Below are 21,741 nucleotides of genomic sequence, written 5' to 3'. Positions count from 1 at the left end.
ATTTCCTGTGATGCACTTCTTCTTTTATGAAAGCAATAAGATTGATATCTGTGGGGTAAACAATTAGTGGTAAATCAGTTACACCATGTATGCATAAATCTTCAGAGTAGTAGTTAACTGACACCTTTCTGATATCTTAATTTCTTGTACGCTGGGTTTCCCTTTTATTCGCGCTTTGCTGTTTCTCTATCCAATTTTTGCTTCTTTAGTGTGACAGCAACAATTACTTTTGCTGAGAAGGCCGCAGGAAATGAAGTCTCCATCTCTGTGATGGATAATGACTTTTTTTGTTTGCACTTGCTTGTGTCTGTTCTGTTAGTATGCTTTAGTTTCACAAGAGGTTTTTTTTTTTTTATATTCTACAGGTCGACAACAAGCCATCGACCAAATGATGCAGCAAGTTCTAGTGAAGCAAGTCTTCTAAACATGGCACCAGACGTTGCGACCACGGTGAAGTGCCGTTCTCGTAAGAGCCTACATGGCAACCCTGATTCCAAGGGCACCTCTTCTTCTCCAAGACGGAAGCGATCTGGTTTGTGCTGTTGCATATTTGTGTGTGACAACCAATGGTTGATCTGTGATCAGGGCCTGCTTATTGTAAGTTGTCGCCTTTGCTGAGGAAAAAATATAAAAATAATAAGACGCGGCACCGAGTAGGAAAGTTGTAAAATGTTTTGTATGCAAAAATACAGACAAAATGAAAACAAGATACAATACACCGAGCACAAACATTGCATGGTTAAAAATAAAATTGATTAAAAGGCCTTATATAAAAGTTGGTACACTTCTAGAAGCTTCATGCTGTTGCAAATGATTTATTCCTAAGGCATATGGACACCATAGGTCAATACGGGAATACATGGAAGAATAGATAAAAGCAGCATGCATGATGCTTTCGAAAATTCAGAAAATATTAAGGAATTGGGAGTGAATTCATACGGGACATTTCAGTTGTTTGCTATGCATAAACACCCGACAGAATGCTTGCAATGGAGCTTATTATGTGCCTGTTTAAGAAAAGCAGGAAAACCAGCAAATGGCGTGCTGGTGGGGATTTGATCTGGCAGCCAGCCCTCTGAGAGAGAAAAAAAAAAAAACATGCGAGTTTTGCTCTTGGAAAGCTCACCAGCTGGCAACCATAGCTTGGTGGCTAGACAGCATGATGAATATAAGGTTGCATGTTGTACAACGTACATTGATAGGACACCTTTGAGTCGTTAATGTCAAAAGTAAAATGGTCAGTCCAGTGGCTTTAATTCTTTGAAGCATGGCGGTCACTAAAGCCGTTCACCGTTGTAACTTTTTTTCATTTTGACGGTTGCTTTCTTTCCTTAACCTCATTCCACTGTTGTTTTCAATCTTGATTCTCGTAATTCCAGAGAGCAGTGATTCTGTAGTTCTGCACTGATGCCTGTAGTAAGGACATTCTTATAACACATATCACCTCTTGGTGTGGGCAGCATGAAAGATGCCGAAAGAAAATTGATTATCAAGAACACCATGGTGTGTGCAGGAGTTAGTGTTGCTCCATGTTTGAAGAAGTACAATAAAAAAAAAGGAAGCCTTTGCCAGGTGTATGCAAAAATGTTGAATCTGTTGAAGAGATTCTCGCACCCATTGAAAGTCCAAGAGGTCTGGTTTGCTGCTGCCCGAAATCTGCTCAAGTCAAGTCTTTGCAAACACTTCACTATATCTGGTGCCACTCCTTTGGTGTACTTGAGACTGTTTTGAACATTTCGTTATATGTGAGCTCCACTATATAGCGTATTCATGGTAGAAAAACAGTGCTGAAAACGTGGACAGATGGAAAAAACACACGACGGGCACTGTCCGTCCTGGGGTTGCGGATGCAAGCAGTACAATTGTGCATGTAAGCCAGTACTTCAAGACGCTAAGGTTCTGCACAGGTACCGAAACAGTCGGGCACGTGAAACCTTTGAAACCTTCAAAATGATGCACAAAGGCCCGTTATGCGTCAGCTACCCTTCAGTCGTCCTCACCGACAAGGAATACCGATGTCTACTTGACTAATCATGATGTTTTTGTTAGTTTTAACTGTCAGGCCCATGTGTGACTGTAATTTTATACCCCCTAGCCTTTTGTTTCCCTCCCCCATTCCCCCTCCCTTTCCAAGCTATATATTTTTGTACGCAGACGCAGAATAAAGCAACCATTGGCAGAGAGTGCCCGTCGTGTGTTTCTTCCGTCTGTCCGTGTTTTCAGTGCTGTTTTTCTACCACGAATGCATGCCAACAAGCTCGCCATCAGACACTTTCAAGCAATATAGCGTGTTCTCTTTAGCTGCACAAAGTTTTAAAAAATTGCCTGTAGTGGATAGCATACTTCTAACCCTTGATCTAAATTACTCAATGAGGCAGTCATTACTTTCATGAGAAATTGAAATGTTTTATTAAATAATTAACATAATTATGCCAATTATCTTATTGAATAATTACTTTACTGCACATATTTTCATCTACAAATTATAGCCGGTGAGTTAAACCTGTGAATTATAGCCAGCGAGGCGTGCCCACATGGAACGAATTCTCAGGACTGCACCAGTTTCTAGATAATAATTTTCAAAGTGCCTGATGAAATGCGTTGTCGCTTCAGTTACCTTTTTTAAGAAAACACAGTTTTATGCATTGAAGCACGAAAGTAACTGGAACACTAACGCATTTCGTCGGACTCTGAAAATTAATATCTCAAAACAAGCGCAGTCTTGAGAATTCATTCGAAGTGGATACACCTTGCAAACTTACTAGCTACAATTTGTAGAGGAAAATATGTTCTGTGAAATAATTAAAAGTTAATTAGTGTAGTTATGTTAATTATCTGATTAAACATTTTGATTTCTCGTAGTAGTAGTGGCCGCCTCATTGAGTAATTTAGATCAAGGGTTAGAATTTTGCTATCTGCCACAGGCAATTTATAAAAATTTGGTGCCGGATAAAAAAAATCACCCTGTATCTTCACTATCTCTTCGCTTTCACCTGTACTACTGTTGCTTTAAACATTGTATACCATCATAAGTGTCATTAACAGGAGGTCCCAATAGTCTTTGACTATGGGACTTCCTTATGTATATTACGCACATTGCATTTTCTGTATTTTTACCTATTATTATTTCATTCGAGCTCAACACGGCCTGGCCTGAAAATTTGTTCAAATTAAACGAAGTGCAAATTGAAGGAAGCTCATAGAATGGTGGACTTACTGGGCTAACACGAGTGACGAGTTTCACAAATAAACGAGAAGAAAGAGGGTTAACCGAGTGGCTCGATTTTTATTAATCATATCATGAGAAGCCAACAAACACTGACACCAAGGACAACATAGGGGAAATTACTTGTGCTTAATGAATGAAGTAAAGAAGCGATACATTAATGGAAATTAAAGTGGGTGAAAAAACAATTTCCCGCAGGTGGGAACTGAACCCACAACCTTTGCATTTCGTGTGCGATGCTCTACCAATTGAGCTACCGCGGCGCTGTTTCCCCATCCACTTTTCTTGGGTATTTATGTGTCCTAGTAGAACCCTGGGAGTGTTAGCCAGCGCCACCACACACAGACCTTGGCGGCGGACATGGAACGTCGTTTTTGCCGCAGGCGTCATGAGCACGTGATCTTTTTGGGTGAAGGCGACTGGTCCACGAGGGAGAGAAGCCGCTCCAAGTCGGGAGGATCGCAGGTGCAAAGGGAACGCGCCCGGTCGCGATTGGCCGCGAGGGAGAGAAGCCGCTCCAAGTCGGGAGGAGCGCAGGCGCGCTTAGAAGATGGAACACCTGGTGCCAAGCCGACAGTTGGGACCGCCTGGGCGGATAAAGTCAAAGGTACGGTGAGAATCGTTGGTGGCGCCACTACGCCGGCGGTGACTGAAAGCAATGATGCCAGAATAGAACAGTTGATTAGGGAGGTAAACTCTTTGCGTAAAGCTAATGAAGAGCTGACCAAACAGGTAGCAGAACTGAAAAAGAAGGCACAGCCGAGCACTGCCAGCGTAGCAGTAGCCAGACCAGTAGGTCAAAGCAACGAACCAAGCGAGGGAGATAACTCCCCCGCCCCGAAAAAAAGAGCAGTAAGCCCCGAAACTGACTCGGTTTTCTCAGTCCTCAGCGAGCTGAAAGAGGTAATCAAAGAAATTAGAGAGACGATGGAAAGGACTAACTTTAAAGTGGATAAACTATGGAAATGGAGGTTAACGGCCGAACAGCGATTCAAGAAACTCGAAACGAAATGCGACGACGACGAATTCTTGCCGTCAGAATCAGAAAGCGTAAAATCGCTCTCCGGAACGTCAGGGGGCGCTCCAAAGAGATCGATCGCGGGTAACAGCAAAATTAACCCATTCAATAATCATGGATAGTGCCCACAGTTTTAGTGTGTGGCAGTGGAATTGTCGCGGATTCCACAACAAAAAGGCATCGCTGCGCCAATTAATTAGATCGATGGGGGTCAAACCAAAAGTAATTATGCTGCAGGAAACTTTAGCGGACGAAGTAAAGCTAACCGGGTACAAATCGGTATGTAGTGAAAAAGATTCCAAAAGGGGATTGGCCACCCTCGTTGACAAAAAGCTACCCTTTATCGAACACGATATCCATCTCGGATTGAGTAAAATCGAGTATATCCTAGTAGAAGTCGTACTCAAAAGGCACAAGGGCAGGGCGCAGAGTATCTTCTGCCTGAACATTTATAGCAGTCCCACCTACAAGAAACAAAGCTTTAGGGCACTTTTCAACAAGGCACTCGCAGTCGCAAAGAGCTCCCCGCTCATCATCGGAGGGGACTTTAATGCCCCCTACCAAGCGTGGGGATACGCTTGGAATACAAAGAAAGGTGAGGGGTTATGGAACCTTGCCACGGACCTGGGACTGTGCCTGATCACCGATCCGGCTTTCCCCACCCGCTGTGGCACGTCCACGTGCAGGGACTCTACGCCCGACCTAACTTTTGTCAACAACTCGGAACAAGCTAGTTGGGAAAACTCGGGCACCGATCTAGGCAGCGACCACTATATCATACACATAGGTATAGGTATGCCGAAACAAGAGACTAGAACCTTTTGGTGCACGGACTGGGACCTTTTTAGGAGAGTTAGAGCGAAGAGACTAGAATCGGAACCGATAGAAGCGGGCAGACAGTCCTTCCAGACCTGGATTGACCAGCTCGAAGAGGACCTGAGGGAGGCCACTAAAGAAATTAAGACCGAAGAAAACATAGAGAGCATGGACAGTAGGCTCGCGCATCTGATCGAGGCCAAACAATCCATTCTGCAAAGATGGAAAACGCAAAGACTGAACCGAAAGCTCAGGGAAAAGATAGCGTTGCTAAACAGACAGATCGAGGAGCATTCGAGAACGCTCGTGAAACAGCAGTGGGACGAAGTTTGCCACTTGGCAGACGGCAGAATCAAACATGGAGGCAGTTGGAACATCCTCAAACATCTATTGAACGAGAGCGACACTAAGTCAAACAAGAGAACAGCAATTACAAAACTGGTACATCAAGTCAGCCAGTGCACGACTCAGGAGGTAGTCATGAGACAGCTCGCGGACAAATATCTCCTGCTCGAACAACCGGACGATAGCGACGAACGCGTGGAGTACATGGGAGGACCGTGCGAGGATATGGACCGCGATTTCACCGAGGGTGAGGTACGGGCCGCCCTCCATGGTCTCTCTAGTAGATCGGCAGCCGGACCCGACGGTATTACCAATAAACTCTTAATGAATCTAGACGATGAGTCGATCACTTTCCTGACGGATCATTTCACCGAGTTGTGGAGAAAGGGAGACTATCCGGAGGAATGGAAGATAGCTAACACCATCCTCATACCAAAACCGGGCAAACCACTCCATCTGGATAACCTACGTCCAATATCGCTTACATCGTGCATAGGTAAAGCTATGGAACACGTTATTCTTAATAGACTCACTAGATACGTCGAGCAAAATGACATACTCCCATATAACATGATCGGTTTCCAGCCCGGACTATCGACTCAGGACGCCATGCTCCTGATCAAACACCAGCTCATACACGTTAGCCCGGTGCACGCGAGAGCGATTCTGGGACTAGACGTCGAAAAAGCTTTTGATCGCATAGAGCACAAGGCCATCCTCGAGGTCCTGTCCGAGCTGGGGTTGGGCGAGAGGCTATACAGTGTAGTCAAGGCGTTTCTGGGCGGTAGGCAAGCGAGCCTCACGCTAGGTGAACTAAAATCGAAGGTGATGAACCTGGGAAACAGGGGCACCCCGCAAGGGGCCGTACTTTCGCCCATGCTATTTAATCTAGCAATGACCAGAGTCGCGAGGAAACTGGAGAGTATAGAAGGTATACACTTTGAAATATACGCCGATGATATAACCATATGGAGCGCCAACGGTAACGTAGGGCAAACGGAGACCAGACTGCAGGAGAGCATACACGCCGTGGAAAGCACGCTAGGCGAGATGGGACTCAACTGTTCGGCGGCAAAGTCGGAGCTTTTGGTCCTAAAACATCGACGCAGGGGTCGAAGACCCAGGGGCTACGTCCCCGGGGAGGAACCCAAGATTATGTTACGCTGTCACGACGGATCCGCGATCAGGCAGGTGGAAAATATTAAAGTTTTAGGCTTCCACATAGCAGCGGGAGGTACCAACATGAATGCCATTCAACACATTTCAAACAAGACGGACCAAGTCATCAGATTACTAAGGAGAATAAGCAACAGACACAGAGGCCTGGGTGAGGACAGCGCTCTAAGGCTAGTGCACGCCTTGGCTCTATGTCACTTCACCTACGTGGCAGGTCTATTTAAATGGTCGCAGGCCGAGCTGAACAAGCTAAACACTCTGATCAGAAAGTTAGTGAAGGCTACCCTAGGTATACCCATCAGCACCTCGAACGTGAAGCTCATGAACCTAGGCGTGCACAATACGATAGAAGAGATGGCGGAAGCGCAACAGATGGCGCAGCAGGAAAGACTGACGAAAACGCGAGCAGGCAGGCTTATACTCAAAGCGATAGGGACAGACGCAAATAGATCGATGAACCCGAAGGAATCAGAGGTAGAATTGAGCGGGCAACTTAGAGACGCGATCAGAACCACCCCCCTCCCGAGAAATATGCACCCGGAACACAACGTTAGCAGGAGAAAAGCGAGAGCGAAAGCTTTGTTGAAAGAAATTGAACAGCTAGGACAACAGGCGGCCCTTGTAGACGCTGCCTGGGTCCAAGGCAAAGAGGCCTACACCGCCGTGGTGGTCGACAGCCGGGGCGAGGTACGGGACGCCGTCACCATCTTCACTAAGGATTCCACGGTGGCGGAGCAAGCCGCGATTGCTCTAGCCATCAGGAACCGTAAATGGTCTTTCATCTATAGCGATTCCAAAGCAGCAATTAAGAGCTTTGACAAAGGCTATGTAGCTGGGACTGCGGCTAAAATTATCGACAAGGTCGAAACTATCAAAACAGAAATCCGATGGTTTCCTGCACATATGGGACAAGTGGACGAGACTCTGCCCAACCTCAACGAGGTGACGAACGACCTGGCACAAGGACTTGCTTGCCGTGCCGGTCAGAACCGAACCGACGCCCACTACCATTCCGGGGAACATAAAGATCAGTTACTAACTTACAACGACATCACTAAATATTACTACTTGGGGCGTAGGCAATTCCCTCTGCCACACGTAAAATTGAACAGGGCTCAGGCAGTGACGCTACGTTTACTGCAAACCGGGACGTACCCCACTCCGTATTTCATAAATAAAATTCACCCCGAAAGAGAAATTAGGAAAGAATGTAACGTGTGCGATGGCATCATTGACATCAGACACATGCTGGCGGGCTGTCCCGCGACTCTCGCCGACCCCGAAGAAAAATGACTTTACTGGCACAAGTTGATAACAAGCTCTTCATATCAAGATCAGCTACGGGCTGTCCAGAGGGTCCATGATGACGCCATAAGGCTCGGCCTGGCGGTGCCGACGTGGACGCGGCCCGCCTCGGTCTGAAAATACCGGGCTTCAGGACACTAATAAAGTTTTGTGAATGAATGAATGACTGGTCCATAAACCCACATATGCTACCTGAAGGCATCAATGTAGCTTCATGGCAGTACCACGCGTGCTGCCGTGAAGCCACACTCCTAGGCAAACTTTTTTTTATTGCTGTTAAGCCGCACCTCAAGGCAAAATTCGCATATAACCTGCACCCCGACTTTACCATTCATTGAATTTTTGGTGCGCCAAGATACGGTACTTCCAATAGGAGACGGGAGAAGCAGCCGAGGCGTGGATGAATTGCTAGGTTGGAGGTGTCTCCATGCGAGTTGAAGCTGAAGCATGGTCGGGGGCGCGGTATATTCACATTAGCTGTTGTAATTGCTAGCTTGCTTGAATTATTTATTAATTATAGACATTCTCGCACCTTAAAATACACATAATTTTGACGGGATGACAGCGTCAGTTTGAATAAACTGGAAGCCTGAATTAAGTGGATTCAAACTAACGAGATTCCTGTGTGGTATTTATATATCTGGCACCTGTTCCAGTATGCTATGGCAACTGTACCGATGCCAGAGTCCGGCTGCATGTTGTAAGATTTGGAGTCGGGCTTTTAGGACGATCGGAGGAACTTGATCGACAGGACTAGGCGAGCAGGATTTATTTACAGTATTTACATTTGAACATGGGATACATTTACACAGTCTAGCGTGACTCCCAAATGGAGCCCGCAAGACGAAGCATACAGCAAACGAGCACACAGCTCACAAGTACATTGACGAGCACAGAGCACAACGACGAGCACACCTAGCAGCCAACAAACCGCCGTTTTTAAACACTTCGTGTTCCCTAGATCCCTAGGTGAGGCAAAACGTTTGACATCATCGTAAACAAGCCGCCTCTCTGCGGGATGTTTTACACACTCACACACAGGTTTCAGTGCCCCCTCCGAGGGCCGACGACCTTTTCAGCACTCGGAGCTGACCTTCGCAACGCGGCCGTCGTGTTGTCCGTTGTCCTGCGTCCCTGTAGCCAGATGGTCACGCCCGACCCCAGCCGGCGCCTGTAAATTCCAGAGCGGACCTCGCACAGTGGCCTCTGCCGTGGTCCATTGTCTGGTGTCTCGAAAAGCGCATGGGGAGGTTCCGCCAATTACCTCCCCTGGAGAACTCCCCTGAGCTGACCCCCGCTGCGTGGCTGCCAGTTGCCCGCAGTTCTCTGAAGTAAGTTCATGGTTGGTTAGCGCTGTCCTCGCTGGTTCTCTGAAGGGCGCCACCACCCCGGACCGAACGACGCACCTGCAGCGGGCTGAAATAGCTTTGAGAGCAGTACCCCTGCAGGCCGATCCTAACAATGTTCCGACAGCCTGATCATACACCCGCTATGGGACTGCGATGCAAGTTACATTGCTGGATATTCTTAGTGATGGTTCATCACCAACACCTGTGTCCTGCTGCACATTCTCAATGACATCTTGGTTTTACATTGGGGGCTCTGAAGAAAGGAATATGTATATTTAATGGCTCCTGCTTGTGCCACTAAGTACATATAACAGGCTATTCCTGGTTATACAGCTGTTTCAGATGCAAGTAGCATTGGTAGCTGTTCTCTGGCTGATATTTGACACCAACCACACTACTATATGTTGCTGCTGCTACGTGAAGTCGTTCAGGAATTCCCCTACACCACTCGTCTGTAAAATTATTTTGTGGAGTTCCATAGGAAGCTCATGAAACCATTCCAGCATGGCAGTTACATCCGTTTACCATCTCAAGTCTCCGAAATTGCTATAAAAAATAACCTATTCATTTTATTGCATTTGTTTTCTCAGTCTTTCTTGCTAGTGTTAAAGATAATCGTATGCATATTCACTTTTCCAAAAAAAAAACAACGCTCAGTATCATGGAAGAGTTATGACAGTTCCTTGCATAGTGATGAGTTATTTGTTTTCTTTTGCTTGAATTTGGGTTGCAGCAAGTCCGCCGGAAAAACGCAGCTTGCGTGCCGTGGAGCCACATTCTGCGTGGAGCAACTCCCCAGCCAAGTCTACTCATGACGACAGTGACACAGACAATCTGCCCTTGGCTGTGGCGATAATGGGTAAGGTAGTGCCAATGCTTTTAACAGGAAAGGTTTTCAAATGCCAGTCGTTACACCACCCACCATATTGTTTCTACATCGTCATCGATGTGTAACTTTGAAACCAACCCTTTTGTCATCAGCTGGATTTCAAGTCAATAAGGGGAAACAATAAGTGTGTTCAGACTGGTAGATTATTGCTTCATAGCATTATATGCATCTTTTCTGTAGAAAATGGTTCATTATTAGTGAAACTAATAAATGCAAATGTTCCTGTTTGTGATAAAAATTGGATAAACCAGGATAAAGTGCCTCAGACAGGCTGGCTGACGTTTTGATAAGTGGATTTAACGTTAAAGATGGCTTTGCCTACTTTAGCTTCAAAAACTTTAAGCAAACTAAACACAGACTATTTCCAACTGCCAGCCTTCTGAGAGTTTCTTTTGATAACTTTTATGCTCAAACTGTGTCACTGATGACATGTTCGATGTGACACACTTCAAGCAATTTCTTGTACCTAGGCCTAGTTTAAGTAGAAAAAGACCACTGAAGTTACTATACTGAGTGTTTCTTTACTTTCAAATGCAATGTCATTATGTGTTTCATTATTGATAAGTGATTAACTAGAACTGATGTTGCTGAAATTTCCGACAGGCCATTGGCCATTCACCTTTTTGTTTTTATGTCTGTTCTGGATTGCTAAGCATCTGACCAAAATAACACTGCTCTTTTTGCAGTGACGAAACTTTAATGTACCAGTCTAGTTTACCATAATTTCTTTGTATTTATCAGCAGTTTTGACGGTGATGCTCGCAAAGTGTAGTGCACAGGGAAGTACAAGGAACATGAATAAAAAATATCTTGATCTGGATGAGTTCGCCCATCTTGCTGACAGCATTCTAACAGCGCAACGGGTGAAAAGGATCATACACGACATTGCTCGTAGTGTAAATGTATTTTCTTTTTTTTTCTTTTTTGTCCCTTGTGCTGTTGTAATGCTGTCACCGTAAATAACGTACGAGATGCAGAGGAAATACATTGTGCAAATGTAATTTCAGTTTACATGCTGTCAGATGGGGCGCGCATCTCTTGGATACTTGCCGAGGCCTCATTTCTTGGATTCAAAACACAGTATCAAAAAGTGAAGAAAAACGATAGCAAAAAGATTGACAGATTCCATGCCTATAGCTTATGCAGTAAATTCAGTAGCACAACTGTTTGCTGATGCAAACAGTTCAATTCATGGTACAAATGTAAAAAAAACTGTTTTTTTTTTCTGTTGCGCATTCGACAAGTCAATCAACAGGTTCTAGGTTAAGTCATAATTAGCACTTGAATTTCACAATATAGTTTGGCGCTCAGACCTGTAGGAAATGTCTTACTCATTTTTTGAAGGAGCTAAGAGGCATATATTGCAATGCTATACAATTTCCCAACAGAAATTTAGTATTTGTTTTGTGTGTGTCTAATGTTATGACTGCGTGCCATGATGTCTTCTCACCTTTTTCTTGAAGTATGTGGGCTTCTTAAAGGAATACTTATAGGTAGGCTTACTGTAAAATGCCAGAAAAGTTGTTATATGTGTTGGTCGTTGAATATTTTTCATTAGTATCTCTAGAGGATGTACTGACATTTATGTTTTTTTTTTTCATTTGTTTAATGGGTAGCTGTGGGCTCAGAAATTATGGTAAAAAGCTTCAATTCCTCAAGAGCTCCACAAATAATGATACCTCCTTTTAACCCTTTCAGGGTCTATTTTTTTTGCCATATGCGACCGCCCAGCATCAATTTTTTTGATTGCAGATACCAATTCTTCTGAGGGACCTATTTCGAAAAAAAATTACCGTAATTTTTCTAGGGTGACCGTAAAGTGAGAACAAAATATTTTGCATTGGTATATATATGTACTCTTTATTCATGAATAACAACAATAAAAAAGGAAATAAACTAATAAGAATTAAATATTTGATGCATTGTTATAGTTCAAGGCTTAGAATATGCGCGCACGAGAATATTTTGCATGTCTCAAATGTTCCTGCTCTTACGCTAATATAATATATAATAGCCCGCTCGCCCGCGCGCATGCCCATGCACGAGCGGTAGTATATAGACGCGCCGGAGCAAACTAGCTCTAAAACATACCATGCAGTGAAAGCCGAGAGAGGGAGGCATGAGAAAAAAATTCCCTGTATTCCCACATAGCGGCAGCACATGCAAGGAAAGAAAAAATTAGGAAATTGGTGCGCTTTTTAAACATACAGATGGCGCCGTAAATATATGGCGTCGACCATTTTGGACTTGTTTGCGGCACCGTACATTTACGTCATTGACCCTGAAAGGGTTAATGTCACAAATTTAAAATGTGCACCCTCGGTGAGGCATTAGGTTATCACCATCATCATCATCATCATTATTAGAAATTTTGCATATGCAAGCACACATAAACACCACATATACAGAGTGAGAAATGTAAATTGCATGTAGATTGCACATCCAGATCTATTTAACTTATTAGAGCTTGTTAGACCCGCTGCGTAATTGTATCTCTATAGCAAATATCTGCAAACAGGTGCAATCAAAATGACCTTTATTGATTTCATAATGTGTTAGCAGCTGAGCATGCTTTGTTAAGTTTTGTATCCAAGAGACACGGCATGCATGCTATAACAGCTTTGGTGCTTCATTGGCACCTGAAAAGAAATTGCCACTAGTGTTTTAGATGTAGGAGAGTACGATATGCAGGAAATCTCAAAATGTTTATGTTAATGCTGTTGATTCTTATAATGTTGATTTCTATAAAAATGCGATATAATTTGCAAAATGTTAGCGCACCATAACTATAATTCCTGCAAGGGCCCTGAAATTATCCAAAAACAAACAAACAAATAAATATTGTTGCAAAATGTTCGAAGGTATCAAGAAAGTTAGAAAAAAAGCTAGATGTGCAGTACACGTTGATATAATGAACTCGTTAAAATAGGAAATTTGCTTCATTATATCTAAATTTCATCATGTTGAAATTCAACCTCTTATGCAAATAAGTACACTCGCCGACTAATTTTCTTTCTACAAAAGTGGTCATGAATTTCCTGAATTATCGGGCAATTGTAAAAAGCAAACTTGAATGAGAAAAAAAATTACTGTTTCGAATTTCAGATTAGGCGACAAAAGTTACGGTTTCATGCTATGTTGCCAATATCTTCACACCGGTGATATGAAGCGAAACAAGCCACACTTTCGTCTACACTTTGTCCTCGAAGCTGCTAGTGTATCATGTATCACGACGCTATCATTAAAAGCACCATCAGCATGGAGCGAATGCCTTGTCTACCTCCCCTCTCACATGCGTCCCCGAAACTCTAGATTATGCAACCTCCAGTACTAAACATGCGGGAAGACAGTGCACATGACGAAATGTAATTTTAGCATGCCTGCTCTTTACACACGCAGCAGATTACCTCTAAAACAAGGTATGCAGGCTGCGTATATGCTCAACCGCGCTGACATCGATGCGCAGCAACGGCTGCGCTCGAAAAGGACACTCATGCCGCCCTGCCTCCACTCCCCCCCAGCCGTTGCTCACCTTGTGCACACTTCATCACGTAGCTTTCTCCCTTCCCACCTTTCGCCTGAAGGCAGTCATCAAGGCACCATCCTTCTTGACTCACCCTCGCATGCTTTAGCGTGCTCCCAAAGCATACAGCGTGCGAGGCGTGATAGGATTTTATCGCACTTAAGCTTACTATGGAACATGACACTGCTCCGCTTTGATGGTCATCCAGCATGTGATTTAAGAGGTGCGTTCGCAAGCAGCCACTTGTAATTCAATCATATGACCATCTGTGTTCGCAGAAGTTTCCATTTATTGTCTCGGTGTTTCTTCGCGGCAGCAGTGAAATTTCGTTATATTGAAATCATGTACAAACAAACTTCCTTATATTGAGGTTCTAAATACATGGTATCCTATGGGCAAGAAATTATTAAAAATTATACGCTTTGTTATATAGAGAATTTCATTCTATTGAAGTTCGTTATATTGAGGTTTAACTGTAAGACACTGACAAAGGCCCAAAAGAGTGATATGTGCAAAGTGCTTATCATAGTGAACAATGAGGGAGTAGCTGCAATAAACAGAATATGGTTAAAGTATAGAAGGATAATTAAAGGGACCCCGAAACAATTTTGACCATTTACTAATGCACTGAGTTGGTGGGGTAGGCCCTTGTGACCAAATTTGGTGCTCTGTTTAACCTGTGTAATTTATTATTATGTTTAGCCTTCTGCACTGCAACCAAATTGCAGCGGCATTTTTGCCTGCCTTTTTCAGTCATCTCTGCCCATTCTAAGCAGAATGGGTGAGTGATGTTACTTGTGCGAGTGACCCGATTGGCTTCCCACGTGACGGCATCAAGAATGCTTGAACCATGCCGCTGCATTAATACCCCTGCCACACGGGCACAGAAAATGACATTAACTGGCTAATGCCTTAAACTTTAATGTCATTTGCGGGGTGCCACACGGACATGCTTAATGGCATTAAAGCTTAATGCCATTCGCGACGTAGTGCGTTCTCGTAACTCACTTGACCATCAAATGCCTACTCTCGATCCCAGTGTCTCCACATTCTGACGAGACTAAACGGATTCTTAGTGAATAACAATTAATATATTCTTCACTTTCTTTAAAAAATTGCTCTTTCTCGTGGCGTAGTGCGCTCTTATAATTATTACAACTCACTTGGCCGTCGAATGCGTACTCTCGTTTCCAATGTCCCTGCTGTGGCCGTGGTGACCATATTCTCACAATATTAAGCAAACTTGTAGATAAAAACACCTAATACATTCTTCACTTTTTTAAAAGGAGCTCTTTATTTCCGTAGAGATCAGCAGGCGATCTTGCCGCTACGCACGGCTAGAGCACTAATCGTGAGCGCGTTAGCCCGGAGAAGCTGTTCGATCGCAGGGCGGCGGCTCCTTGCCTTGTTGGCCTTCGAATTTCTTGACGATGCTTGACTCGATGAAGCACATACGCCAGAACAAACTGGAGCACGCGGTAAAATTCTTCAGGTTCACTGCCTGAGAGCTTTGAAGCTGTGAACGTTATTTTTCCAATTTCAGTGCTTTGGCTACGCTATTTATTGGCCGTCGAGCTAGCTTTGGCTTCGAGCAGTTTACTGCTGGGTGCAACAATGACATTCCTGAAGTAAACTACATATAATACGCCGATTAATGCTTCTCATGCCATTTCTTAAACATCTGCTCTCTAGATAACTGGTTTTTATTGTATTACGATTGCCAAGCAAACTTTACCGTTTCACTGCAGCTATCGGCATCGCAACGCTTAACGTCATTAAGTATGCGTGTGTAGCAGCGATCGACATATAATGGCATTAAGAAACTTAAGGTCTTTAATGGCATTAACCTCGCCCGTGTGGCAAGGGTATAAGATTATATTTATAAGTGTATACTAGTAATTTGTGTACTTGTAAAAATGAAAAGCACAAATGCAATAAAAGTAGACATTTCTTCAAACCAATGGTGCATTTCCTCCTGGGAATGTGGATCATCTGCTATGGCTGTTGTCTATGCATGTGCATGCATGCACGAGTAGGAGTAGAATAACTTCATCCAAAAAGTCAGGCCTTATGGAGGGAAGGTTGCAGGACTGCATGGGGGAAGGCAAGGGGTGAGAAATAATGCAACAAAGGTTAACAATATACAGTGACGACTGCAGCAGGTAGGATGCAAAGGGGTTATCTCACATGAACATAGGCACAGCAATGTGCTTTTCAGGAGGCAAAAACATGAATGGTGTCACCTCTGTACTGTGCTTGTGCTCTGGTTTTTGTGGGGAGTAAACTGCAGTGACTGCGTGCTGTAGAAGATGTGAGCACTACATGTGAACTTCAATTGCATCACAGCATGACACAATTGCATCACAGCATGACACTGTGCTCAAGGATGCAGAACGTAACCATGGCCTGACAAAATAAATGATGAGGACACAGCTTGAAGGGAGGCTACTGTTTAACCACCTATAGCTCTTTTATTACTACAGTGTGCTGACATAAAATTGTTGTGAGAAAGCATTTCATAAGAGATGTTCTCTATGTCTACGAGGCACTACTAGGTACAACAAAAATTGTTTCAGGGGCCTTTTAAATTGCCAGTGAATTTGACTCAACCATATGAAGCCAAGGAAAGCATAGAGGAAGTTATTTTTAGTTTTAATTGAAATGTACAAATGATAAGCTAAAGGGCTAAAGCTAAATTCCTTGACTTCACATCTGTTGGCTTCATATGGCTGTGACTAACAAAAGTCAGGCACCTTGGCTCCTCTTCATCTCGTTTGGTGAACTTCGCTGTTTGATAACACTGTGGCGATGATGGTGACATTCAAATATATCAAATCAACCAAAGTGACAGTAGTGGGTAAAGGAAGAGGTGCAGAGGTCTTGTAGAAGCTCTTTGATTCGAGCATGTTTGGTGTGTGCTGAATAACTAGAGAGTTATTTCAGGTTAATATGTTTGACAACGCTGCGGTGGGTTTTGATTGCCAATCAGGCATCATGCTTAGTACATTGTGTGACAAGATTATATTTTGTGCCACTGTTTGTAAACCGTAAATATTGTCTGTGTATCATGTCATCACTTTCTTTGCAAAATTCTTGAAAAGGGACACAGTACTCTTTTTACAGTTTCCAGTTATTTACCTCAGGATTCTTTTTTCCATAAATTAGCTGAGCAAACATAATGGCATGTTTATATGCCAGTCATTCCTGTATTGGCCATTGTGAGACTCTACAGTTCACACTACATTCAAGAATAAAAGCAAATCTCAGTGTATAGCAGGAACTGTATTGCTGCATGGGTGAGTCTGACATTTGTTTATTAGGTCAAGTAAGGGTAGGCTGTTCATTTCTGTTGGTTGACAGTCTGTTACTGTTTTTTTTTTTTTTTCAACTTGAAGCAGTAAAATTTTTGTTTATAAGCAAGCCTTGCTACTAAACCCTTCTATTCTTCTACTCAAAGGCAGAGCACCGAGGCGACGGACTGCAAGCACGTGTTCCGTGTCGTCGTCTGTGTCGGCAGCCGCGTCTGAAGCTGCACCAAGTACCATTGCCAACAAATTTGACGACACGATACTCCCGAGTGAATGTTTGGAAGAAAACCCAGCATCTCCAGCACTGCTGTATGGTGCACAACACCTCCTGCGGCTCTTTGGTAAGGGAACATCTTCTAATTTCATGCAACTTGCCACTGGAAATGAAAAGTGTATCTTTTCCTTTCCTTGAGTGATGCCTTTAAAATAGCAAAAGGACGGGGAGGTGCCACCTAAGGGGTCACCATTATTGTATGTGTAGCAGTACCTTGAAGCATTGTTGAGATTGCCACAGTGATCCTCAAAATGGAAAAAGCAGTGTTCTGAGAAAGCAGCACGAATGAATATGCATATTTTTCTTTCTTTATTCAATAATTACTCTGCATTGCCCATAGGCGTTCCAGCAGGCGGGTTAGGTTTACGTTTTCATGTCTATTAATGCCACAAGAAGCTGCCTAATTAGGCATTGGCACGAAAGTGCAATTGTAGCAGATAAGGCATGGTGACACTGTCTGTGCAGGGTATGACAAGCATGTGGGGACCTAATGCGTTTTCTTACTTAGACGGTATGCACGGGGTACCATGCATACTTGTCCAGCCTTGCTACAGAGAATTCAGGGTTGCCACTTGGCTGTCTTTTTTTCTCAGGATGCTGGCTGCTCGTATGGCCCCTGCTATGGCTCATGATTTGCATATTTTCCAGTTCTTTCTAAATTAGCACATTATAAGCTGCATAACAAATGCTCTCTCTGGTGCTCATGGACACAAGACAACTCTTGCAAGCACATTCATTTAATTACCTAAATATTTCAACATCATTTTGTGAGGCTGGTTGTTTCATTCTTTTGCTTTTTCTTCTGCACTTTCTCTTATAAATCCAGCATATTCTTTGCTTCTCTCTGATACGTCTTCTTGGCGATCACCCACCATTGGTGCATGTCGCATCAGCTGGCACATCCAGTTTATGACCCGTCGTGGTTGCTCAGTGGCTATGGTGTGGGCTGCTGAGCACGAGGTCGCGGGGTCGAATCCCGGCCACGGCGGCTGCATTTCGATGGGGGCGAAATGCGAAAACACCCGTGTACTTAGATTTGGGTGCACGTTAAAGAACCCCAGGTGGTCGAAATTCCCTGAGTCCTCCACTACGGAGTGCCTCATAATCGTAAAGTGGTTTTGGCACGTAAAACCCCATAAAAAAAAAAAAAAAACTAGTTTATGCCACATGATCGAAACAAATGCACATTGTTTATTCTCCTGCCCTCATACAACCCGAGACTAGATGATCTATGAGTGTACCAAATTTTATTAGTCTTATAATGAATTTCAGTCAGGTGAAGTTTCATTTCTACTCAGTGACGTTCCATTGTTCAAAAACGTGTTGAGCGTAATGAGGCTTTGGGCATGAAAAAGTGACTTGAAGGTGAATGTGGCACTCAGCCCGGTGCAGCGGTCTAAAGCCATACAACGACCGTGTCTCCGTAAGCTGCCAAATTGTCTCCTCCAATTGCGTGCTTCTCTTGGTAATGCAGGGAGACATGCTCTCCCCTCTGTCGGCTGCTGAATGGACTCGACTTTCAGGCATACTTGGGCAAAATGCTGACTGGACTCCGCTGAATGTACTTGGCACTTAGCCATGCTTGGACTCGGCCATAGTGTGTGTGCAGGTTTAGTGGTATCTTGTGTCACGAGGCCACCACAACAGTTTACGATAATGTGCAAGTCTCCTTTTTCATGTTCAAAGTCGCGCTGTACTCGGCATGGGTTTTGAACTGGTTGCATTAAAAGGAAACGCAATTAGTTATTTGTCGTGCTCTCGAGGAATTAAGGCTCCACAGTGTAATTACTAGGTCGATAGCTACCCAATAAAACAGTAACCGCTAGACAAAATTTTCTGTAGGTATTTCTTTAAGACTCGAGGAAAACTATGAAAGAAACCATTACAAATGTCATTACTAACCTGTTGCAAAGGAATTTGGCTAACAAAAAAAAACCATAGCTAAGCTTGGTTTCCATCTGTAAATTCAGTATGCAGCTTTTTGTCAGAGTAACAGTGGACATGAGCGAAGTTTGATAAACCAGAACCTGAGGTGCATTAGCTAATGAAATGTAATAAGTATGCCGCAGTGCAAACAACAAGATACTGAAAGGAAGATGCAAACATTGTACTGAGAGGGCTGTGTGCACTCTGTTTTTCCTTGACATGTGCTGTGTAATAAATCTGTTTAAAGGGACCCTGAAATGATTTTGACGATTGTGTACAAAGGTACTAAGCCAGTATGTGTAAAGTGCTCCATGCAAAGCATATAATTTATTATAACGTTTTCAAAACGTGTATCGCTACCGATCGCAGCAGTGCTGTCCTCTGTGTTTTCATCTGCCCCTTCCCACACTACGTAGTGTGGGTAAAGTATAAACCCCATGCAAGCGATCTTGCACGCGACAGCGACAGGCGACGCAATGGAGATGGCTGTCGCGTTCGCTCGTCACCTACAAGTTGCACCCCATGCGAGCGATGACTTAGAGCGACGTCTCCCCAGTGTTGCCGGTATGAGGGCAGCAATATAGGCGCCGAAACTAGCGTGACACGTGCTTTATTAACTTAAGTTGATGTATTTTACAGTAAAAAGCAGCATAAAATATTTCTGAAAGTCTTGCAGTAGGTTCTTATCCTTGCACCTATAAAAATTCAATCGTTTGCTCGTTCCATGCGACAATCGGAAGTACTGGAGTTATGTACATCCAGTTCCGGCTTTGCGCTATTGGCTAGTCGCTCATAGCACTTCCGGGCGACGAGCGACGAATTCTAGATTTGCAAAACCGAGCGATCGCGCGACAAGACCGAGCGATCTGTTCAAGCGACGGCCTGATCCGTCGCGCGAACCCGTCGCTCATCGCTTTCGCGCACAAAATCGCGCTAATGGGGTTTAGCCTTAAGTGATGTCACTCGTGCAAGCAGTCTGATTGGCTACCCATGCAACACCATCAGGAATGCTTGAAATGTACCGCTTCATTAAGCCTATATTTAATGGCACATGTGTGCATAGTAATTTGCGTACCCTTAAAAATAAGTACATAAATGCAACAAAGGCACACGTTTCTTCAAACCAACAGCCCACTTCCGCCTGAGAATGCGGATCGTCTGCTACAGCTGTGGCGACGGCAGCCAATGGACGTGGAGGTGAAAATAGGATGCAGCCATGGTTGCAGCAATGCCTTCTTTGGCAGCAGGACCTTGAATGGTATACCTGCGCTGCGTAATGCTCGTATTGCACTGCAGGTGTGGGCAAAAAAGTAGGCTGCAGCTACTGCACAATGTTGAAGACATTGAGCGCTGCACATTAATGTCAGCACCAACCTCCTTGGTCAACACAATGATCATCTGCAGTTTTGAAAAGAAAGGTGCTTTTAGTGGCAATCGCAGGTTACACATTTGTCAGACAGCCGAGTTTTGTGTATAATTTGTCTAGAATGGCAACAGTAGCTACCCTAACAAGTTGAGAACCTGAAAAAAGGTACTGCAGAAGCAATTGAATGTGTCTGATTACAAGTTGTCAGAACGTCCATCAGAGAGCTGTCATCTTGAGTTCAATGTTATTGTACCATCTCTGCCCTTCACTCAGAAATTGTGGACTCGATTATCAAACTCTGTGTACTTCTCTTTTTTTTTCCCCTAAGTATAGCCCATTTCACCACATTGACAAGTTAGTAGAAGCGCTTGTATTTATAGCTGACGCCTACAAAGAAATGTTCGTAGCATTGTTTGTGAGCATTGTAAACGTACATGTTGGCTATTTTTGTGTTATCAGGCTGTTATCAAACCTAAATAATATCGCAAACAGGTACTTTGTAGTTTGTACACTGCATATGCACTTGCAGCAATGCGGCGAAGACCCGACGGGCCCGCCTGTTCCTTGCTTCATGTAGTGCAAGCCAGCTCGTGCTGCCAAGTCTCCATGTGCCGCGCAAAGTTTGTGGTGAAAGTTTGCTCCATGTACCCCAGGCTTAGTGAGAAAAACTGTGCAGAAAATAGACGTGGGAGTACATTTGTTTAAATCAATTGGAAGTAGACAGCACTTGTGTCACCGCATGAAGGCGGCGGGACATAGCAATGGCTGCACGGTGTAGAAACTTAGGTGTAATGCTGCGGCTTGAGAGGAGGGTAATGTTCAACCACTCATACCTGCTTTCGTATAGCCTGCTCAAACAAAACTATTTTGAGAAAGAATTCCCTAAGAGATACCTCTTATATGTCTAGGAGTATAGTAACAAAAAACGTTTCAGAGACTCTTTAATAGAACGCAGAATTGTTGTCAATTATATGTTATTACATTATGGGACAATTCAGACTGTCAAGCTTGGCAGCTCAGAGGAATGAGAAGTTATCAATAAAAGAATTACTTCCATTCCTATTAATACGCATTGTGCCGTGCAATTATTTGTGTAAGATCAAAAGTATGTTGCTGGGGTAGTCGGTTCGTGCTTTCAGGTTTTAACTGCATAGTTTGAGACAAGCATTAAAAAATTGGCAGATGCAAAACAAATGCTTGCTCTATGTCTGCTTCTCTTT

General features: G+C 43.8%; 1 protein-coding gene across 4 annotated transcripts in view; it reads left to right on the top strand.

Annotated features, from left to right (window-relative positions):
• LOC142579471 (uncharacterized) overlaps window positions 1-21,741 on the top strand; it is a 91,573-nt gene that overhangs the window by 69,181 nt on the left and 651 nt on the right. For all 4 annotated transcript variants that reach the window (XM_075689681.1, XM_075689682.1, XM_075689683.1 and 1 more), the window contains 3 exons: window positions 366-532; window positions 9,969-10,094; window positions 17,105-17,296. In XM_075689681.1, coding sequence (XP_075545796.1) covers window positions 366-532; window positions 9,969-10,094; window positions 17,105-17,296 — 485 coding nt within the window. The remainder of the gene's footprint in view (window positions 1-365; window positions 533-9,968; window positions 10,095-17,104; window positions 17,297-21,741) is intronic.

The sequence above is a fragment of the Dermacentor variabilis genome, chromosome 4, assembly GCF_050947875.1.
Source record: "Dermacentor variabilis isolate Ectoservices chromosome 4, ASM5094787v1, whole genome shotgun sequence".
Lineage (NCBI taxonomy): Eukaryota > Metazoa > Arthropoda > Arachnida > Ixodida > Ixodidae > Dermacentor > Dermacentor variabilis.
The sequence above is the reverse complement of the archived record's forward strand: the minus strand, read 5'-3'. Positions and strand labels throughout refer to the sequence as shown.